General features: G+C 41.9%; 1 protein-coding gene across 1 annotated transcript; it reads left to right on the top strand.

The window, feature by feature from the left end:
- Nucleotides 1-4716: 4716 nt before the first annotated feature.
- LOC103669864 (protein WFDC10B) lies at nucleotides 4717-5873 on the top strand. Its single transcript, XM_008698227.1, has 2 exons — nucleotides 4717-4807; nucleotides 5740-5873. The coding sequence occupies exons 1-2, from the start codon at nucleotides 4717-4719 to the stop codon at nucleotides 5871-5873; spliced, it is 225 nt and encodes a 74-aa protein (XP_008696449.1).
- Nucleotides 5874-19184: the final 13311 nt, after the last annotated feature.

The following is a 19184-nucleotide window of genomic DNA, read 5'->3' as shown; positions in this document are numbered from 1 at the left end:
GCTCAGAGCCCAATGCGGGGCTTGATCCCACGACCGTGAGATCACCACCCAAACCAAAACCAAGACTTGTTTGCTCAACTGACTGCACCATCCAGACACTCCCACTTCAGATTTTCTAACATTAAACCATTCTTGCATTTCTCCCATAATCTAATGTGATTATTGGATATTATCATTTTCACATCATTGGTTCAGCTTGCTGTTTTTAAGGAATTTTACATCTCTGTTCATAAGAAAGCTGAGCCTGTAACCTTCCATTCTCACACTGTCCTTGCCTGGTTTTGTAGTAAGTTTGCACTGATGTCATAGAAAGTGCTGAATAGCAGCCCCTATGAATCAATTCTGCGGAAAGTTTTGTGTAAGGTAAAGATAACTAGTTACTTGAATCCTTAATTTCCTTTTTTTTTTTCTTCTTGCACAGATATACTCACTTGTACCTTGTTGTTTTCACTTAACAATATATCCTGAGAATTACGCTAAGGTAGTTCATGGCAATTTCCCCCCTTTTTATAACTGCATCCTATACTGCGATGTGCACACAAACTTAGTCGTGCCGCCAATCTCCTTTACAGGGGCCTTTATGTGTTTTCCAAGATGTTGCTATTACAAATATGCTTCAGTCAACAGCCACGTGCATATTTTCTGTATTGTTGGAGGTATAACATCCCCGTAAATATCTACAGGTGTAATTGTTGCTTAAAAGGGTAGGTTGATACATAGTTTTCTTGGATATCACTAAATAAATCACTCCATAAAGTCGATAGTCTTTTGTATTTGCCACCAAGAGCGTTTCCCACAACGGAATGTATGGTTGTGTTTTTCAATTTTTGCCAAACTAAGTGAGAAATGTTATCTCTGCAGTTGCTGATGTTTGTTTACATTGTAGTATATTCCAGTACTTCATTGAGTTTTGTATCTGAATAATAATCCATTGCATGTATGTACCACAATTGGCTTATGTGTTCATCTGTTGATGGACAGTTGTGTTGTTTCCACCCTTTGGTGATTGCAAATAGTGCAGTGTGAACGTTTGTGTATGAGTATTTTTTTTAGTACCTATTTTTAATCCTTTTGGGTATATATCCAGCAGAGGAACTGATGGGTCATATGTTTAGCTTTTGAGGAAATTTCGACTGCTTCCATAATTGTTGAATTATTTAACATTTTTTATCACTCATGCATGAGAGTTTCAATTTCTCCAGTTCCTTGCCAACTCTTGCTATTTTCTTCTTCCTCTTCTTCTCCTTCTTCTTCTTCTTCTTCTTCTTCTTCTTCTTCTTCTTCTTCTTCTTCTTCTTCTTCTTCTTCTTCTTCTTCGGATTACAGCCCTCCATGTGATTGTGAAGTAGTATCTAATTGTGGTTTTGATTTGCATTTCCCTAATGATGTGGAGCATCTTTTCATGTGCTTGCTGTATCTTCATTGGAGAAATGTCTATTCAAGTCCTTTGCAATTTTATAACTGGGCTGTTTCTCTTTCTTGAATTGTAAGAGTTCTTTTTATATTCTGGGTATTAGACCTTTAGCAAACGTATAATTTTCAAGTATTTTCTCCTGCTTTATGTGTTGTTTTTTCACTTTTTTGATAGAGTCTTTGATGCACAGGTGTTCTTGACTTTGATGAAGCCCAACTTATCTATTTTGTTGATGTGATTTCTATGCTTTTGATGCCATTTCTAATGATCCGTCGCCTGATCCAAGGTCGTGATAATTTATCTCTACACTTTCATCTTGGAATTTTATAGCTCTTATATTTAAATCATTGATCAACCTTGTATTAATTTTTGTATATGATGTGAGATAGGGATCCGATTTTATTCTTTTCCCTGTGAATATCAAGGGTCCCAGTACCATCTGCTGATGTGACTATTCTTAGTTTTGATACCCTGTTAAAAATCATTGGCCGTAGATGTGTGGGTTTATTTCTGGACTCTGAATTCTGTCTATCAATCTATATGTCTGCCCTTATGCCAGTACCACACTCTTTTGATTACTGTAGCTGTGTAGTAAGTTTTGAATTTGAGAAATGTGAGCCCTCCAATCTGTAGTACTTTATTAATATTGTTTTGTGTATATGGTATGCTCCTCGAAATTCCATATGAATTTGAGGCTTGGCTTCTTCATGTCTGCAAAAAAAAAAAAAAAAAAAAAAAAAAAAAAAAAGGAAGCCATCAGAATTTTATTTGGGATTACATTGTATTGCTATTTTAATGTCCTAGATCTTCCAATCCGCAAATATGGAATGTCTTTTAATTTATTTAGGTCTTCCTTAATGTCTTTCAGCAATGTTTTCTATTTTTTGGTGCACAGGTTTTTCACCTTCATGGTTAAACTTATTTCTAGGTATTTTATCCTTTTATATCTTATTAGAAATCAAATTGTTTTCTTAATTTTGTTTTTGGATTGCTAATTGCTGGTGTATAGAAGCACAATTGATTTTGGTGTCTTATTTTGTACTTTTTTTTTAATTTTTAAAAATTTTTAAAAAAAATTTAAAAATTTTTAAATAATAGTATTTTTTATTATGTTATGTTAGTCACCATACAGTACATCCCTAGTTTTTGATGTAAAGTTCCATGATTCATGAGTTGCGTTTAACACCCAGTGCTCCATGCAATACGTGCCCTCCTTAATACCCATCACCGGCCTATCCCATTCCCCCACCCCCCTGAAGCCCTCAGTTTGTTTCCCAGAGTCCATAGTCTCTCATGCTTCATTCCCCCTTCTGATTTATTTTTGTACTTTGTAACTTAGCTGAATTTGTTTATTAGTTCTACTAATCTTTTTGTGTGGATTCTTTTGGAATTTCTCTATGGGGGATCATGTCATTTACAAGTAGACAGAGTTTTATTTCTTCGTTTCCAATTTAGATGGCTTTCTTTCTTTCTTAATTGCTTTGGCTTAAACTTCCAGTACAATATTGACTAGCAGTAATGCATTTTTTGTCTTATTCCTGATCTGGGGAGGAAAGATTTCACTCTTTCACCATTGAATATGATGATAGTTGTGTATTTTTCATAGATACCTTTAATCTTGTTGAGGAAGTTCCTTCTATTCCTAGTCTTGTGAATGTGGTGCATTTTGTAAAATGCTTTTTCTTTTTCAGTTGAGATGATCATGTGATTTCCCCCTTCATTCTATTAATGAGTTTTATTACATATCACTGCAATTATAAGTACAGGTACTGCAGATTTTAAAAATAAACTATACCTGTGTACTGAAGGAGATTGTTTCAGGAGTTTAGAACATCAGACTAGGGTTCAACTCTTCACTGATATCTTCTTCCCAGATCCAGTGCCTATTGGGAGTTCAGCATCCCCAGGTTTTCCCTTTTTCTCTTAGAGGAAAATCAACTTTGCTTCTAAGAGCCTACACTGTTTCTCCACAATATTTATGGTCAAGGACCACCTCTTCCTGGAGAACCTGCCCTGAGCTCTTGGCTGATGGATCTCCTCTCTCGTCTGAGCTCTAAGATACTTACAGTGTGTCCCTATTCTTCCCATGTCCTCCTCTAGTCTTTCTCTAGATATCATTTGTATTAATTAATTAATTATAATTAATACATATTAATAAATCTGGAAAATATATGTTAATATATGTTTTCTAGCTATATTACAATATACTTGATACAGTTCAGAATTTTTTCAAGCTGGGAAAGCACATGTGTGTAATATATATAATTATATATAAAATATGTAATATATTGTTTTCTAGCCTTATTAAGATATAACTGACATAACATTGTATAAATTTAAGGTGTACAGTGTGTTGGTTGGATATGCTTACATGTTGTATAATGGTCTAACACCTCCATCATGGCAAATAATTATCATTTCTTATTTGTGGTGAGAACACATAAGATTTACTCTCTAGGCAATTTCTTTCTTTTTTTTTAAAAAAGATTTTATTTATTTGAGAGAGAGGGAGAAAGAGAGAGAGAAAGACAGTGAGAGAGAGAAGGAGCAGAGGGAGAGGCAGAGGAAGAGGGAGAAGCAGATTCCCCAGTGAGAAGGGAGCCCAACACGGGGCTCAATCCCGGGACTCCAGGATCATGACCTGAGCCAAAGGCAGATGCTTAACCAACTGAGCCACCCAGCCGCCCTCTCTTAGCAACTTTCAAGTAGGTAATACAGTGTTGTCACCTGTAAGTACTGTGCTGTATGTTAGATAGCCAGAATCTATTCATCTTACAATTGGAAGTTCATACCTTTTGCCAACATTTCCCCATCCCCCAATCTCCAGCCAATGGTAACCATTATTCTATTCCCTGTTTCTAACAGTTCAGCATTTTTAGTTTCCATAAGGAGGTGTAATCATACAATATTTGTCCTTTACACACACACACACACACACACACACACACACACACACACACACACACAGTATCTTCTTCTATTCATCCACTGTGGTTGTTCTATATTTTCCTACAAAAATAATGTTTTCTTCTTTTCTGTAAATTATTTTGTAATTAGAATATAGAAATATTATATCTTTCAGGGAAAATTCTGTTTACAAAGGAGAGGGTTAGTCCTGTGAGAGCAGGAATCCTCTACAGAAGGCCCAGTCCCACAGAGAACAGGCTGTGATAAGGGCAGGCTAAGGGGAGGAAACAGGGCTCCTTGTTTGGCCAGTGGAAGCAGGGAGGAGCCCAGGATAACCACCCAGCTCTCCAGGGAAGTCTGTGCCAGACCGAGCGCTCTCCACTCTGCTCAGAGTCATGTCAGCCCAGGCTCTGCTGCTCGTCCTGTTCCTCTGTGTGCTGCTGCCGCAGGCCCAGGGAGGGCACCGTAACCTGAAGATGATGCAGAGTAGGTGATGGACTAGGGGACAGAGAGGGGGAGGGGGCCAGGAGCGGCTGTGTGCCTTCTGAGGAGGACCTGGGAATTGGAACCTTTCAGCACATCCTGCTCAGACCACAGCACTATGAAGACTCTGGGTCCTCCCAAACCGTGGCCCTCTGGCCCTTTTACTCAGTCCTGGGAACAGTGATGGGGGTGGAGGGAGAGCCTACATCTTTTGATTCTCTGTTCCAAATACCCAGACACAAACGGTACATACAGTAGTGAAAGGTACATACTGGGCTGAGAATCACATGGGGAAACCAAACAACTATTCTTAGATTTCTGCACACATGTGACATGTCACATCCAGAAATGTTGGTGGGAGTAGCTGTAGAATGAAAGGACCTTGGGAAAGCAGATTTTGGGGTGTACAGGTTCAAGTCAAAGTTATCATCAGAAGAACCAGGATGGTGGCAGTGGAAGGGAAATAGTGCAAGTGGTATTTTCTGGGAAGAGGCAAGGGCCCTGGAGAAAGTGACAGGGACAGGAGAGAGGGGGCAGAGCGGGAAGTCCTCTTCCTCTCTGGACCCTGCAAATTCTGGAGAGTGGGGAGGGTCTGCAGGGTGTCTCAGTCTCTGCTGAGTTCTCAGAGTGTAGACTCTATGGGGTGCATCACCAAGGCCATGATCAACGTGGAAGACAGGGTCCTGGTTGCAGAGTATCCAGAGGGCCCTGGAAGGCCAGGTATTGAGATTTGTTGGGGGAAAACTGGGGGATGTAGGATTTAAGATACTACCCGTCACCAGGATTGTGTAAAGGACAGAAAGTGAGTTCCCTGAAAAGTCCAAGAGCATCATGTGTGGGACCTGGGTTCTGGGGTCTTCGGGAGAGACTTTAAGCTTGAGAGGAGTACTCTCAAGGGATCAAGTTCTCACTGATCTTACTCCTGCTCCTTTTAGATTTAAAGGCCTGTGACAAGCAGCCCAGCGTGGATCTTTGCAGCAATCACTGTTCATATTTTCTAAAGTGTCCACAAGAAAATACCGTATGCTGTTCAACCTACTGTGGGAATGTTTGCATGAGCCTGCAGTGAGTGGGCGAGGGGGCTGGGCTGTGCCTCCTGCTCCCCCAACCCTTTCTTTAGACCAAAGCAGGAGGACCTCAGATCCCGGGCACCAGGATGTGATCCCGGGCACCAGGATGTGATCCCGGGCACCAGGACGTCCACAGGAAAGCACCCTCCCCGCTGTCTGTACTGCTTGCTCCTGCCAAATAAACCAGAACAGATGTCCACAGACTTGCCTGTTTTGCTCCCAGTGCTTGTGATCACCAAGGACCCAGTGCAGACCCCAGAGTGGCCCCCTCACGGGGTCCAGGCCTCTGATCTCTCTCCCCTTGTCACTCCCCTCTATTCTCTCTCCCATTGGCCCCCGCACCCCTGCCAGGTCCCTGAGGCCCAGGCTCATTGTTGATCTGCTCACTGAACCAGTGCTCCCAGGGCAGAAACTGTCCATGTGTGGTATCTCCCAGTGCTAACCAGAACATTCCTCAGCCTGGGGTCAGAAGGGCCAAGTTAAACATGAGGTAGGTGGAGGCTAGACCCTGGTCACAGAGTAGGAGGCCCCCAGGGAGGCCTCTTCTTAAATTTAATCCATCCCCATCCCGGTCTCCCCATTCTCCTTGTGAGGTTCCGGTTACTGTCCCTTTATGATGAAGAAAACCAATCCAAGGGAAGTTAAGTGACACGCTCAAGGCAAAAGAGAGTGAGAGGTCATGATGTGGCTGGAGGAGGATGTTTGTGTGGACCCCTGTTTGCTCACAGCTCCTCCACTATGGGGAGACCATGTGCAGGGAAGTAAGTGTCTACACTAGCATCTCCCACCCCGTCCTCCACCACTATGGCCACTCTTGGGATGGGGCCTGGAACAAGGTGCCAGGACCTGAGACTCCAGGGCCTTCCATCAGCTGAATAGTCCCCACCTTTCCCCAAACCCCCTCCATTCTCTTTTCTAATCCAGGGAGAAACCATGTGGTGGGGAACAGGTGGTTCACAGTGATGTTACTAAAGATTAATTGGCTACTAATGCTCTCAGGTGAATCATTGAACCTTAATCATTGGGGGACAGGCTCCTGACCACTCAGCGCAAGCACAGCTGCTCTGAGGTGGTCCTGGGCTAAATCCAGGGACGAGGTCACATGTGCCCAGTGGAGTGATATGGAGTCAAGTGGGAAGAGTTCAAGGCAGGCAGGTGGGCCTTGCTGGAGGCAGGTGTGCAGTGTTACACTCCAGTCCAGTGCTTCCTGCTGGGCCTCAGTGAAGGATTGCCCAGAGGAGGAAACGTGCCTCTCTCAGGCCAGAGCGTCTGGCCCACCTCAGAAGCATCCTAGGGCTCCTGGTACCAGAGGAGCTTCTCCACCTCTCCTGGGACCTGCCCTTGGACCAGGAGACCTTAGGAAAGACACCACGATCAACCAGCCCTTGGACAAGGAGATCTTAGGAAAGAGATTATGATCAACCAGCAGCACAGCCATCATCAGACACAGGTGGGTGGTAAGGGCATGCTCTGCAGGAGTGCTTCCTCACATAGCCTGACTCTGCAAGCATCTTCCCAGTGCTTGGCCATGCCCCAAACACCCTGGGAGAGACTATTAAGAGAGGCAAGGTTACCTGCCAGAGCCCACATAGGGAGTGACCTCCCATGTCTACGATCAGTGCTCCCTACCATGTGGGTACACCATGCTGCCAGCTGACCTAGTCCTTGCCCCTGGCATGAGCCCCTGACCATGAATTCTATTTGAAGCAGCTGGTCTTCTCCATCGTGATAACTGGTGGCCTGGCCTGTGTTCCACAGGGCTCTCTGGACACTCCACCCTGCCCCAGTGGACTCAGAGGCTACACCTAGAATGCGTTGACTGGGAGGAGTGCTTGCCTGGCCAGCACTCCATGTTCTGTCCTATGGAACAGTTGTGTGCCCCTATGGTAGGTCGAGTGGAGGAGTGGGGACCCCTGCAAGGCCTTGACTCTCATGGAGGCAGAGGAGGGAGTAAACGTGAATTCTGCCATGACCTGGGTGTCCAAAAAGCCAAGTTCCAGCATGTGGAGAATTGTTGATCAGGCTGGTCTGTCGGACAGACACACGACCTCCCGGTTGTCATGGCTTCTGCAGTGACTTCTCTCTCCTCATGCTCCAGCCACGCTCCTAGCAAATTCTCTCTTCCCAACCCCTCATTTTGTTCATCAGAAGTAGCTTTCTCACATGTAGAGACTCAGCACATAGCTTCAGTCTCTTACTCAGGACTAAGCCATCTCCTTGGACCTGTGATGTAATAGAGTTTGAAGAGACTTCGATAATTAGATACCCCAGAGGACATCATGCTGATCTTTCGGGTCATTTACGTTGCGCTAACTGGCCATGGGGAAATAGTAGGTATCCTAAGTGTTTTACCATATGCATGCCAGAGTGTAGGAGATACACCTGATGTTATCCAGGACTTTCCATATTGGTGAATTTCCAGAGATCCAGTGGCCTGGGGCTCATGGGGACAGTCTTTTGAGACAGGAGTCAAGTTTCTGCACCTTGTATTGCTTACCATGAAGAAAGACACAATGCATGTACTGTATGGTGACTAACATAATATAATAAAAAATCATTATTAAAAAAAAAAAAAGACACAATGCATGGTGGTCCTCTTTGGATTTTGGAGATAACAACGGCCTCTTTGGGGCATTCTCCTTTCATCTATTTCCTTGGGGGAATGTAAGGCTGCTAGTTTTGAGTGAGGCTCAGATTACAAGAAGATTCTGCAGTAAGCCCAGGATGTGTTGAAAGTTGCCTGCCAGCTGGGTCTTAGCACCTAGCATATGCATTTTACTCAGTGTGTCGGTGGCGGATCAGGGTGCTGGATAGAACCATTGCATGTCCAAGTAGGAGAATCACAGAACACACACTTGGCTTATTCAGGTCAGGCCTTGTCCTCTTATGTTGACATTTGAGAAGCAGCTCTTTACTTGCTCATGGACACTAGTAAAAAATTGCATGCCTGACCATGGGACATCGCGTCACTCTACAACTGGAATTTTCCATCAGAAATCGGGAGTGATTTGACCTATGAAGTCCTAAAACGGGACGCGTTATAGAGTCAGCCCATTGCCAAATGGAAATGGTATAAATGAGAATGGGCCCAATCAGACCATTTCTTCTGGAAATACGTAATCAAGGGTTTAGGCCCTAAGGACCCACTGATATCTCCTCTTGCTTCATTCTTGCCGGTTGCCACTAAGTCTCCAACAGGGGCTTCCCTTTCCACATCACCACGCATTCCCTAAGAAGTGGTGTCTTCCCATGTCTGCCTATTTGGGTCGTCATACTTTCCAATCCCTTCCTGGTTTTCTCAGGAACCAGAGATCTAATCTACCAGGTGTCAGCCTTGCCCTCGGGGTTCGTCCATTCATTGGCAGACTTTTGCAAGCGTGATTTTACCTGTGTTCTATGCTAAGCCCTCTGCTCCCATCTCCTCACTGCCATGCAGTCTCTGCAGCCTGTGTGTGTATGTCTCTGCGGTTAACCTCAAAAATAAAAAGTCAGCTATTTTGCCAGCAAAAATGGGTTAACTTGGGAATAGCAGAGAATTGCAGCTCAGGGCAAACAAGCTTTGGCAGAACCACAGCAAGTCCGGAGATCAAAGGAGGGAATGCTCCTTCGAGGAAAGTGGGAATTAACTGGGAGTTCCAAGTAGAATGGCTTTTCATTGGCTGGGTTGTGATAGTCTCTCATTGGCTGGGCTATTGCCAGGGAGGAGGAAGACCTTTCTTTCTCTTGCTGTGACCGCAAGTACTAAGTGGCTAAGGTATGATCCACTTGCCAGGAACATTTCCTGTTGGGACTACAATTGAGGAGTAGTGTGGTGTGAGAGCTCCCCCTGGTGGCCTCCCGACTCCATATCAGTGAGGTTTTCCTTTATGCGTTTTCACGCTGCATGTCTGTGGACTCCAACAATACTAATCCAAATCTGCTGGATCTCAGTGTTTTATTTCTTTGCTCACAGATTGCTTGAAATTTGTAGCATTCTCTATTTCCTCATTAGACTGAGGCTAGGGGTTATGGATTGATTTATTTGCTTTCCTTGTTGATCTGATGGGTTTTTTGTTTGTTATTAGTTTCAGAGGTAGAATCTAGTGATTCATCAGTTGCACATAACACCCAGTCTCATTCCATCAGGCGCCCTCCTTAAGGCCCATCACCCAGTTATCCCATCCGCCCACCCACCTCCCCTCCAGCAACCCTCAGTTTGTTTCCTAGAGTTCAACGTCTTATGGTTTGCCTCCTTCTCAATTTTCTTTTCTTTTTAAAGATTTTTTTATTTGAGAGAGAGAGAGAGAGTGAGAAAGAGAGAGAGAGAGAGAACAAGTGGGGGGAGGGGCTGAGGGAGAGGGAGAAGCAGGCTCTGTACTGAGCAGGGAGCCCAATGCAGGATTCGATTCTAGGACCCTGGGCGCATGACCTGAGCTGGAGGCAGATGCTTAACCAGCTGAACCACCCAGGCACCCTCAATTTTCATCTTATTTTAGTTTTCCTTCTCTTCCTCTCTGTTCATCTGTTTTGTTTCTTAAATTCCACATATAAGTGAAATCATATGAAAATTGTCTTTCTCTGGCTGACTTATTTTGCTTAGCATAATACAGACTAGTTCTAGCCAGGTCATCGCAAATGGCAAGATTACATTCTTCTTGGTGGCTGAATAATATTCATTATATATATATATATATATATATATTCACTTTATATATATATTCACTTTATATATATATTCACTTTATATATATATTCACTTTATATATATATATTCACTTTATATATATGTATTCACTTTATATATATATTCACATTATATATGCTACATCTTCTTTATCCATTCATCTGTTGATGGACATCTGGGCTCTTTCCATAGTTTGGCTATTGTGGACATTGCTGCTATGAACATTGGGGTGCATATGCCTCTTCTTTTCACTATGTCTGTATCTTTGGGGTGAATGCCCAGTAGTGCAGTTGCTGGGTCGTAGAGTAGCTCTATTTTTAACTTTTTGAGGACCCTCCATACTGTTTTCCAAAGTGGCTGTACCAACTTGCATTCCCGCCAGCAGTGTAAAAGGGATCCCCTTTCTCCACATTCTCGCCAACGTTTGTTGTTTCCTGCCATGTTAATTTTTGCCTTTCTAACTAGTATAAGGTGGTATCTCAATATGGTTTTGATTTGAATTTCCCTGATGGCTAATGATGTTGAACATTTTTTTCATGTGTCTGTTACCCATTCGTATGTCTTCTTTGGAGAAGTGTCTGTTCATGTCTTCTGCCCATTCACTAACAATGTAACTGTAGAAAGAGAAATTAGGGAATTGATTCCATTTACAATAGCACCAAAACCATAAGATACGTTGGAATAAATCTAACCAAAAGGGAAAATGGTCTATACTCTAGAAACTACAGAACACTTATGAAAGAAATTGAGGAAGACAGAAAGAGATGGAAAAACATTCCATGCTCATGGATTGGAAGACAAAACATTGTGAAAATGTCTATGCTGCCCAGAGCAATCTACACTTTCAGGGCCATCCCTATTAAAATACCATAGGATTTTTCAAAGAGCTGGAACAAATCCTAAAATTTGTATGGAGATAGAAAAGACCCTAAATCTCCAGGGGAATGTTGAAAAAGAAAGTCAAAGCTGGGGGCATGATGTTGCCTGACTTTAAGCTATATTACAAAGCTGTGATCATCAAGACAGTATGGTACTGGCACAAAAACAGACACATAAATCAATGGAACAGAATAGAGAATCCAGAAATGGACCCTCAACTTAATGGTCAACTAATCTTTGACAAAGCAGGAAAGAATATCCAAAGGAAGAAAGTCTCTTCAGTAAATGGTGCTGGGAAAATTGGACAGCTATATACAGAAGAATGAAACTGGACCATTCTCTTACACCAAACACAAAGATAAACTCAAAATGGATGAAAGACCTCAATGTGAGACAGGAATCCATCAAAATCCTAGAGGAGAACATAGGCAGTAACCTCTTTGACATCAACCACAGAAAACTTCTTTCAAGACACATTTCCAAAGGCAAGGGAAACAAAAATGGAAATGAACTTTTGGGACTTCATCAAGATAAAAACTTCTGCACAGCAAAGGAAATGGTCAACAAAACAAAGAGGCAACCCACAGAATGGAAGAAGATATTTGCAAATGACATTATAGATAAAGGTCTGGTATCCAAGACCTGTAAAGAACTTCTCGAACTCAACACCCAAAAAACAAATAACAAGTCAAGAAATTTCTCTGTCATTTAAAAAATTTTTCATGATAGACGCATTAAGCATGAGTTCCTCTTTTCGGAGTACATAAACAACAAATGGTATTCTGGAAAGAAACCATGTTTTTCTACAGAAAGAAGTAAATGGGATGAAGTGATGAGAGCTCTTATGAAGAGGTGAAGGCCAAGGATATGTTGTAAAGTGGGGAGAGACAAGGAAACAGACCTAGAGGAAAAAAAGAAGTTTGGACAATCCATAAGGCGTTGCTTTTTTCTTGCTCTCCATTCTCTCCATTCTAGCTAAGCCGCTCTTGGGATACTCTAAGCCAGGACTTACCCAGTGCTATCCATAGTCAGCTTGGCCCCTGGAGTCCCCCTCCCCCCTCTGCTCCTCTGCTAGCATTATAAATGCACCTGGAGAGAGTAATCTTGGTGACGGGAAACGGGTCCAAGGAATAGCATGGCTTGCAGTCCCAAGAGAATCTGGGGGCTTCACTATCTGGCATACATGGTTCTAGACTCACTTCCTTTTAAATCCTGTACCTGGCACTTACTAGCTGTGTGGCCTTGGGCAAGTTGCTTTAATCTTCTATGCCTCAGTTTCTGCATCTGTAAAATAGGAATAATAGTAGTACTAAACTCATAGTGTCATTGAGGTATGTATTAGTTAATACATGTTAAATATCTGAAACATAGTGAATTTGGTTTTAAACTGAATGATTCTTGACACTTCATTGGGTAAGTATTTCTTTTTTCTTTTTTTTTTTGTTTAACAAACAAAGCATGACTTCTATGCCAGACATTGGCTCTAAGTGCTTAACAGATAATCACTCATGGAACCCTCACCACGACCTTATCCCCATTTAGCATATGAGGAAATTGAGGCACAGAGAAGGTTAGTGACTTGCCCAAAGTAAGTGGGAGCTAGGATTTGGATCCAGGTTAAGTCTGTGTTTTAAATCTCTATGTTATGTGGCCTTTTGCAAGCTCTCTTGGTAGACTTCTCTCTTCTTATCAGCACAAAGGCCACAAGACAATGGTGATAAGGTAATGTAGGCTGATGCTAGCAATGGAGAAATTAGTATCAAAGATGGATGGGGCTTTACAAAAGTCTTCACACAGATGCTGGAGAAAAATAGTTACAGAAATCCTCTCCACCTCCGTAAGCACCCAGACTTCCAGAAGTGTATGTGCTGGTGGATGGGAGTCTCCTGCAATTCCACAGTGTTCTGTTTCTGTCTATATTACCTGCTGCAAAAAGAAAAAAGGAAGTACTCTTTGAATAGAAATTCAGTGATAATGTTCTCAATGTACCCAGCTTATGGCTTGGGGCAGAACTCACAGATCTGCCACAGCCAGAGCCATGATTACATTCTGAGTCTTTGAAAGCTGTTCTGCTCACCGTCTGCCCTGTGCAGGGGCTCTGTGGTTCCCAGAAGCCAGGAAGAAGATCCACCAGCCACGTAATTACCGGCATCTCCAACTTGAGCGTCTCCAGAGGTAGGTAGAGGTCAGAGTCCTGAGGCTAGAAGTGGGAACCTGAAAACACTTGTTTGTGCTTGGTTGGACGAGTTCCCCGTCCAAATCATGCCTCCAGATCATGCCAACACTACCCCTGTATGGCAGAGATTCTTGTCTTTGTTGTTCAAATGGAGAAATCAAGAGGCACTTGGGTGGCTCAGTCGGTTAAGCACCTGCCTTTGGCTCAGGTCATGATCTCAGGGTCCTGGCATGGAGCCTTGTGACAGACTCCCCTGCTGAGCAGGGAGACTGCTTCTCCTTCTCTGTCTCCCTCTGCCCCTCTCCCCCAGTCATGCTCTCTCTCTCTCAAATAAATAAATACAATCTTTAAAAAATGGAGAAACCGAGAGAGAAAGCTGACATAGATAAACACTGTACTCCTTCATGTGTGATATCTGAGAAGGACACTGTGTATTGCCTACGTAGTATTCCCACTGAGAATGTATAATGTGAGTCTAATCATGAAGAAATTTCAGACAAACCCCAAAATGAGGAATGTTCAACTACAAGAAAAGTCTGGCTGTATTCTTCAAAAATTTCAGTGTCCTAAGAGACAAAGGATGTTACTGGTTGAGTTTATAAAATGGAATATTGAGGGTAGCTTAGATAAGTGTATAAAAGTATATTTTATCAATATTAAATTTGATGAAGTTGATTATTTGTACATGGTCATGTAGGAGAATGTCCCTATTATATTACTCACTGAAATATTATTCCTAAATAAGGGCCATGATGTATGATATTTACTCTCGAGTTGTTCAGAAAAAACATAACATATAATATGTATTTTATATACTTGCAATATATATATATATATACATATATATATGTATATAAAAGGGAGGAGGGGAGAGAAAGAGGAGATAATTATGGAAAAATTCTTAAAATCAGTGATTCTGAGCAAATGGTATATAGAAGCTTTGTACTATTCTTACTCTTGTAACTTTGAAACTATTTCCAAAGAACAGTTCCTGAAAAGTTAAAGGCAACTCATCTAATGGTCCACATGCCTCAAATTTTATTTTCCTATTTTATAATTTTTCACACATGCCGAGGACGAGAATAAGTCAGCCCTTCTAAAGAGCTTTGCACCTTTGGATACGTCTCTACATATTGTGTCTATTTTTGAGCATTTGAAGAGATTTCAACCAATGTATGTAGGTTATCTTCTGCTTTGTTGAAAACGTGGAAGCAAAGATAAAGATTTTTGAGGGAAAATGGGTCTCTTGGTGGGAAAGAGACAATTACTCTCCTGTGACTGTATAATTCATAGTATCTAGACTTCTCTTTTGTCTTTGCTTCTTTTATCTGTCCTTCTGTCTGTTCGGCCTCAGGAATGTGAAGCTCCAGGCTGGGGGTGAGAGATAAGTGGGGAGAGGACTGAGAATTTGGGGGAACAGTAGGAAATCTCTTCCTTCAGAACCTTGAATCTCATCACGGGTGAGCTGCCTAAAATAACATCTAGCACTTACTTTGCATATACTGTGTTCCAGATCCTAGACTGTCTCTTATCTTTCCTCCTTCACATTGATGCCCATCTATTATGATGTATTTCTTTTATATATCTTGTTTATTTTCCGTCCCCTGTACTAGAATGTAAGCTTTACAAGGGCAGGGATTCTTTTTGTAATTTTGTTCATTACTGTATCCCCAGTGGTTGGAAGAGTGACTTATAGTAGTCACCAAAAGTAAGTATTTGTGGGATGAATACATTTAGGACAGATGAATGAAATATGGGCGCCCACTCATTCACCAGAATTAATTTCAAATAGGTTAAATAGTTTTTTTTAAAAGACCACAATAAAGTTAATGAGATTAACATTCACTCCTCTAGTGAAGAAAAGAGTCTGAGCCTAATAATAACAACAATAATGACCATTTATTTTGCACATTCTGTGTGCCAGACCCTATGCTCTCTGCTTCATAGACTCAACATTTGCAATGTGGAGTCTAACTTCACTCCCATGTTACAGGTGGGGAAACTGAGGCTCTGAGAAGTTAGGTGGTAGACCAATCCCAAAATTTAAATTAAGCTCAATGCATTGGGGCTGGGCTTCAAGCCAGGTCTCTGACTCCAAAGCCCATGTTTTGTTCTCTGTCCTATACGATATTGACAGTCTTCAGTGTGGTAACAATTGGGAAAGAATTTCCTTTTTATGATGAAACAAGATGTGCATCCTATTGGCAGAATAAACCAATCTTAATGGAGAAGAAAAGTGGCAACAACTATGTAGGGTTTGAAATAGGCAGTACTCTTTACTCAGGACTTCCAGATCTATACATTTGTGCTCTGAAGCTAATACCAGATTTAACTGAATTTTAGTTGCAAGATATTTCCTGTTGATTTTTTTCTAATGAAGAGAAATTCTAAATTTTCAGATGTCTTATGATCAATGGGAAATATGAATGATATGTGTAACTAGTATATTGGGAAAATATTCACAGGGAGTGTTATTGATAATCTGTTGAAAATCTTGTCCTTTGTCTCATTTAAATTTACTCATTTAAAGTGACTTCTTTTCCTGCCTCTGTTTTAGAGCTTGGGTATAGAACTTGACTTTTCTAGACACTGCCTAAATTTAGAAATATTAAAAAAAGTCTAAGTCCATGCAACAGTCAAAATACTAAAATTGAATTAATATTGTGGTTTCCCCCACACCTAGAAACCTGCAACTGGGAAGAGAGTGGCCAGTTTCCTTTTCTCCTGTGGCCGGCTAAGCGCCATGTTGGGAAGTGGAGGAGGGAGAAGAGATGAGGAAGTCAGGACAGCTCTTTTTGGCAAAGATTATTGTACCTTTGTGCTTTGTGCTTTGGGGGCTTAGTATTGATTAAAGTTGACTCTGTTGTGGGTGGTTTCACGGGTTCTTTGAGTCTTCCCCCAGCCCCAACTGATGGACGTTTCTTACCCGTGGTTGTCTTGATATGGCTGAACCCACCTCCTTTCTAACACCTTTCCAAGACCCTAGGCATCTGGCCACTTGCTTTCGACTTCCTTCTGCTGAGGTCCCATGGCTGTCCCAGGCAGCCTGCCTGACATGAATCTAGTGCAAATCCACACTGGCTTTCTTGCATACCTTGCCTTATCAAATGCCATAGCAGATGCTATAGCCTCTTGCTGTGGCCATAGGTCGCTTCTTATCCTTTGTTTCTCTGGTGTGACTCAGACATCTGCCTATGTCTCCACAAAACCTTGGGGGCAAATATAAAGCTCTATGGAAGGTATTCTTTTTTTTTTTTTTTAAAGATTTTATTTATTTATTTGACAGAGATAGAGACAGCCAGCGAGAGAGGGAACACAAACAGGGGGAGTGGGAGAGGAAGAAGCAGGCTCATAGCGGAGGAGCCTGATGTGGGGCTCGATCCCATAATGCCAGGATCACGCCCTGAGCCGAAGGCAGACACTTAACGACTGAGCCACCCAGGCACCCCTATGCAAGGTATTCTTAAAGCCTTTCTAGTGAGTTGGAATTAAAAGAGCACAGCATTCTTTTTTTTTATAATAATATTTTTTCATTATATTATGTTAGTCACCATACAGTACATCCCTGGTTTTTGATGTAAAGTTCGATGATTCATTAGTTGCATATAACACCCAGTGCACCATGCAATACGTGCCCTCCTTACTACCCATCACCAGCCTATCCCATTCCCCCACCCCCCGCCCCTCTGAAGCCCTCAGTTTGTTTCTCAGAGTCCATAGTCTCTCATGCTTCATTCCCCCTTCTGATTACACCCCCTTTCTTTATCCCTTTCTTCTCCTACCGATCTTCCTAGTTCTTATGTTCCATAGATGAGAGAAACCATTCCATAGATGAGAGAAACCAGAAAGAGCACAGCATTCTTTAAAAACAAGAGAGAAAGATGACCAAAAAGCGGTTGGTGACTCTTAAAATCCTGACTTATTTTAAATGTGGAAAATGGCCAGGTACTTGACTTACTTTTCGCAAAAATTTAACTTAAGTTTTTGAGTAGATTTCCTTTAAACTCCAGGTTGATCTGTCTCACAAGCTCATTTTAGGGGCTATCCAAAGGTCTTGGCCAAAACTTTAATTTTAATATCATGTTACAATTTTTTTTTAATTTTAAAATTTTTAATTTTTTTTAGAGAGAGTGAGAGCATGCAAGCCAGTGGGTGGGGGAGCAGCAGAGGGAGAGGGAGAGAGAGAATCTTAAGCAGGCTCCACGCTCAGCACAGAGCCCAACACAGGGCTCAATCTCACGACCCTGAGATCATGACCTGAGCAGGAATCAAGAGTTGGGCGCTTAACTGACTGAGCCACTCAGGTGCCCCAAATATCATGTTGCACATTTTTAAATAAAAAGTCAAGATAAAGACAGCAAGTCTGATACGATTTCAGTTTTATGGACGCGTACAGAAGACAGAATAACGTACACCAACATAGTGGAGTTCCTAGAAATATTTCATTGTCTTCTTTGTACTTTTTTATGTTTTAAGAATTTTGTCAGTTGGATTTGAATTCTCTTTTAATCCAGGGAAGGCAACACATTAAAAAAATTTTTTTTTTCTATAAAAGGCATGAAGTGTGAGATGGGGAGAAACCTTTTCCCAAAGCCAGCGTTCAGCTTAGGTGTGTGCCTGTTGTTGGGTGGGTGGGGTCAAGGAGGAATAAGGAAAGAAATTCTATAAGCACTTATTTTTGCTTCACAACTCTGTTTATATCTCTCAATTTCCAGCAGGAACTGGAGAGGGAAAACACATCCTGACAATATATATTCAGACATATACGGTCAGCATTATGAAGCTCTGGACACCTCAACTCATGACCTTCCTCTGTATGGTCCTACTGTCTGTGCTGGGAGTGATGAAGGAAAAACACAGCTGTAGGTGATTAGCCTGGAGGCAGGGGTACTGTGCGATGGGGGTACTGTGCTTGTTCCTGGATAAGTGAAGGGGTATTGTGTCTGGCACATCTGACTCAGGGTTTAGGACCCACCTTCCCTGGGTCACCTGTTGGAGATTCGGAGACTTTTTTTTATGCACAGAGATCTAAGAAATGTCTAAGTTGAGGTCCTTCGATGTCTCCTCTTCCAACCTGGAAAGTGGCAATGGGTACCTGTCACCTTTTATATACATTCCATAAGTTATAAAGATATGTTAGTTTTCCATGTCAGGCTACCATATTTTTCTGTACTTCCAGAAGCTCTGTGCCTTAGCTGTGTACTTTGATGACTACTATAGGGGGATTTTTTTAAAAAAAGATTTTATTTATTTATTTGACAGAGAGAGAGAGACAGCCAGAGAGAGAGGGAACACAGGCAGGGGGAGTGGGAGAGGAAGAAGCAGGCTCCCAGCAGAGGAGCCTGATGTGGGGCTCTATCCCAGAATGCCAGGATCACGCCCTGAGCCAAAGGCAGATGCTCAACAACTGAGGACCCTGGCACCCCTATAGGGGGATTTCTTTTTCTTTCTTTTTTAAAATTATAATAATATTTTTTATTATGTTATGTTATTTTATTTATTTATTATATTATGTTATATTATATTATATTATGTTAGTCACCATACAGTACATACATTTATATTGATGTAAAGTTCCATGATTCATTAGTT

This window comes from Ursus maritimus, unplaced genomic scaffold (genome assembly GCF_017311325.1).
Source record: "Ursus maritimus isolate PB19 unplaced genomic scaffold, ASM1731132v1 scaffold_22, whole genome shotgun sequence".
NCBI classification, from domain to species: Eukaryota; Metazoa; Chordata; class Mammalia; order Carnivora; family Ursidae; genus Ursus; species Ursus maritimus.
Note: the sequence above shows the minus strand (reverse complement) of the source record. Positions and strands in the feature narration are given on the sequence as shown.